At 54.3% G+C, this 3,842-nt stretch overlaps 1 protein-coding gene across 1 annotated transcript; it reads left to right on the top strand.

Annotated features, from left to right (window-relative positions):
- Positions 1-971: 971 nt before the first annotated feature.
- LOC119367132 (protein STRICTOSIDINE SYNTHASE-LIKE 10-like) lies at positions 972-2,295 on the top strand. The gene is made up of 2 exons (XM_037632738.1): positions 972-1,557; positions 1,646-2,295. The coding sequence occupies exons 1-2, from the start codon at positions 1,007-1,009 to the stop codon at positions 2,121-2,123; spliced, it is 1,029 nt and encodes a 342-aa protein (XP_037488635.1). The 5' UTR covers positions 972-1,006; the 3' UTR covers positions 2,124-2,295.
- Positions 2,296-3,842: the final 1,547 nt, after the last annotated feature.

The following is a 3,842-nucleotide window of genomic DNA, read 5'->3' as shown; positions in this document are numbered from 1 at the left end:
CAAGGAAATATTAACTGGTTTCAGAGCATGTACATTATACATATAAAATTAGAAAATGCACATCTACTGTATTCTTAATGAAGGCAAAAGTTTTGCCTCATCATATTGGTTAAGAAGTTTACAATTTACATCCAACAGACATGTCATATGGCCAAACAACAAGCCTACTCCACCCGTCCACGAATAAGTGTATATCTAGCTTTTGTTCTAAGTTAAAGTTTTAAAATTTTGACCAACTTTATAGGGAAAAGTAGTAATATTTCATAACAGCTTACAAATAAGTCATATTGCAATCAATTATTTAAGTCATATTGGGATGATTTTAATTATTTAAATCATATTGCAATCAATTTTAAAAACCTTCATAGACATCTGCCTATGTTTGCATAAGTTTTGAACAAACAATGTATTAGTTCATTAGCTCAAAAATAGAAAAATAAAACAATGTATTACTCCCTCCGTTTATACAAATATAAGATGTTTTAGATATTTCAATGTGGACTACATCACACTGAAACTGTCTATATACATCTGACTATTTTTTTGTAAAACATCTTATATTTATCAGCGGAGGGAGTAGTAACCTTCGGCCATCGCGGACGTACACAGAAGATACGGACATGTTCGCTTGCATCCCTATGCTAGCTAGGCCGCTACACCAGGTAGCGAAGTCGTTGGAAAATCCCGTTCGGTGAAACGGATTGGAATAAACACATGCCTGTACTTTGTTTACAGCCATCCGATTAGGAACCGACGGTCCTAATCGTCGACACGTGTCACCACCCCCGAAGAACTGTCCACCTCCGCGTGACGCTGACCATTACAACTGGGAATCTCCTCGAAAGGAGGAGAAACGTTACAAGTCTGAATCATATGGCAGTTCAAATTCAAACTCCTGCAACGCGGTCGTGCCCTTTAAATCTCGAGCTACCTGCCGTGAAAGAACTCGCACGAAAACGAAGGAAAGTCGTTCTGCTCGATCGCCGCAGCACTTGTTCCGACGATCATGGGGCGCCGCGGATCCGCGAGCGGGTGGCTCGTCCTCCTGCTCGCTCTTCTCGCTGTCTCTCTGGTCCCGTCGTGCTCGGCCGCTAAGGTAAAGACCAGCCCGACGGACTGGAGCCTCCACCTCCCCCTGCCCAACGGCGTCACCGGCGCCGAGAGCCTGGCCTTCGACGCGCGCGGCCAGGGTCCCTACACCGGCGTCTCTGACGGACGCGTCCTCAAGTGGGGCGGCAGCGCCGTCGGCTGGACGACCTTCGCCTACCACGCCAACTACAGGAAGTTCCCCATGTGCACCGTGCCCGTGGCGCCGTCGGAGGAGACGGAGAGCCTGTGCGGGCGGCCGCTGGGGCTCGCGTTTCACCGCAAGTCCGGCGACCTCTACATCGCCGACGCGTACAAGGGGCTCATGAGGGTCGGCCCCGACGGCGGCGAGGCGGAGGTGCTGGCCACCAGTGCCGGTGGCGTCCGGTTCAACTTCGTCAACGGCATTGACATTGATCAGGTTACTGGCGATGTTTACTTCACCGACAGCAGCGTGACATATCCACGAAGGTACGTACTTAATCCAGATCCCTTCTACATGCTCAAATTCGATCACAAGCTGGTAAAACTACAAAATTAATACTACTAATCCGTGCAGGTTTAATACGGAAATCATGATGAACGCGGACGCGACGGGGAGGCTGCTCAAGTACGACGCGCGGACGAAGCAGGTCACCGTGCTCAAGGACGGCTTGCCGTACGCCAACGGCGTCGCGGTGAGCCACGACAGGACGTACGTCGTCGTCGCGCACACGGTGCCGTGCCAGGCACACAGGTACTATCTCCAGGGACCAAAGGCTGGCCACTACGAGCTGCTCGCCGACCTGCCGGGCTACCCGGACAACGTGCGGCGAGACGGGAAGGGCGGCTACTGGGTGGCGCTGAACCAGGAGAAGGGGCGCCCGGGCGCGACCACAGCCCCCGTGAAGCACTTGGTCGGTGTCCTCGACGGCGGCGGCGTGGAGGTAGAGGAGCTGACGGCGGCCAAGGGCGTGACGCTCAGCGAGGTGACCGAGAGGAAAGGGCAGCTGTGGCTCGGCTCCGTCGAGCTCGATTATATCGGCCTAGTTGCCTAGTTGCCTAGTTTGTTTACGTTACTAGTACATACTGGCCTTTTTCTTATATAGATACATTACTAGTTTTTTATTGGAAGATTATCATAATGTGGTCAGTCGTAGGTTAATTTGTTGGTGGACATAATTGAGCTCGTTTTTAACATAAATTCAGAACCAATATTTCATTTTTTGAGTTCTCTTTGTTCTCAATCTTGGGTGAAAGTTTCTTTGATGGCATGCACATATCATGTGGCAGTGTGTGTGCACGTCGTAAAACTTAATACACGGATCATGTTCGTTCAACAGTTCAGTTAAATAGCTGGATCGAAATTCTCTCAATTCACCGAATCTTTTTGGCGAACAAAGGCTGAACGCTTGGTCTTCCATCGAATGACAATAGTGGGATAAACCCGCAAAAGAAAAACCGCTCCAGCAAGGAATCAAATAGCTGTGGCTAACCGTGTTCATCAAGCTCTCTCGAATAACAAGCAGATGAGTTGAGTCCGCTCGGGCGACTCGGGAGGCGACTAGCGTTTCCACCCAGCGCCGCCACCCCTCACCTCCTTCCCCCTCGTCGCCACCCGAGGTGGCCGCCGGCAAGCCTGCGCGGTCGCCGATGACGGTGGCGGCGAGGCCCTGCTCGCTCCGTTCCTGGCGGAGGACTCCGGATCTGGGGCGGCGGCCCTTGGCGCGGCGTCGGCGCCCTCCCGGCTGGCGGCGTCCGTGGGTGGTCCTGGCCGGCGTTCCTTACCACGCGGGTGGTGGGACGGTGGCGAGTGGTGGCTGTGGCGTGGAGATCCCCCTCCTCGTCAGATCTGAGGTTCGACTCCCCTTCCCTTCAGCTCCCTCATCCCCGCCGGTTCCAGCAGCTTCGGTCGCCGAAACGGTATGGATGGGTGCCCGGTGGTGCGGTTTTGGGATCGTGGGAAACCATTGGTCGGCTGGCCCGGCCTGGCGGCAGCGACGCCCTTGGGCACCGCCCTTCCTCCTTGGAGGTGCAGCTGAGGTCCCAACCCCATCCACCCCCATTCCACTCTCGGGTGAAAGCCCAAAATCCTTCTTGGATTGGGCGGTGACTGCGCGCTGCGTGTCGTGTCCTCCTTGGAGGCGCCGCCTGGGGAGCGTGCGTTCGGGTGAGGGGCAGCAAAGGTGGAGTTTTGGGCGGATCTGGTTATCAGGTGGCTGTGGTTGGTCTGGCTCGTAGGGAAGTCTGTCCCCGCTCCCCTCAAGTGTGGTGCTCCTCGGCGGTGGCGTGTTTGGCTCAGCTCCGGCGGCATGGCATCTGCGATCCGGCGGTAGGGGATAGGGTTCCTCTTCCCGGCAGTAACATCACGTCCCTATTCGTGGACGCCCGGTGTTTCTCTTCAGCGGCCAACGACTCTTGCTCCTCGTTGTTTTGCGGCCTCTCCTGATGTCCTTGCTGCTCGTTCTTCAGTGGCTCCTCCCGGTGGCTTTCCCGCTGTTTTTCAGGTGTCCTAGGTTGCATCGGTGTGTCAGATGAGGTGTGCTCATGTCCAAGGAGGTTGTGCTCTGTGCCTGTTCCAGGACTCGAGGTCGGCATCTCTCCTGCTCTAGGGTGAGCGTCTCTCATGTCCGTCGGCGGCACCATTCGATCCAAGGCGAGAGGGTAGGGTCCCTCTACGGCGAGAGCGAAGGAAGATGCTTGGATTCCTCCAATCTTGGACTCGGTCATGTCCACAACTCCACTTTGTTTCTGCAGGTCCTCGTTGTGATCATGCT

This window comes from Triticum dicoccoides, chromosome 2B (assembly GCF_002162155.2).
Source record: "Triticum dicoccoides isolate Atlit2015 ecotype Zavitan chromosome 2B, WEW_v2.0, whole genome shotgun sequence".
NCBI lineage: Eukaryota > Viridiplantae > Streptophyta > Magnoliopsida > Poales > Poaceae > Triticum > Triticum dicoccoides.
The sequence above is the reverse complement of the archived record's forward strand: the minus strand, read 5'-3'. Positions and strand labels throughout refer to the sequence as shown.

Coding starts and splice junctions, on each gene's coding strand:
- LOC119367132 (XM_037632738.1), top strand. CDS start 1,007: ATGGGGCGCCGCGGATCCGCGAGCGGGTGGCTCGTCCTCCTGCTCGCT. Junction 1,558..1,645: donor AGCGTGACATATCCACGAAG/GTACGTACTTAA, acceptor TAATCCGTGCAG/GTTTAATACGGAAATCATGA.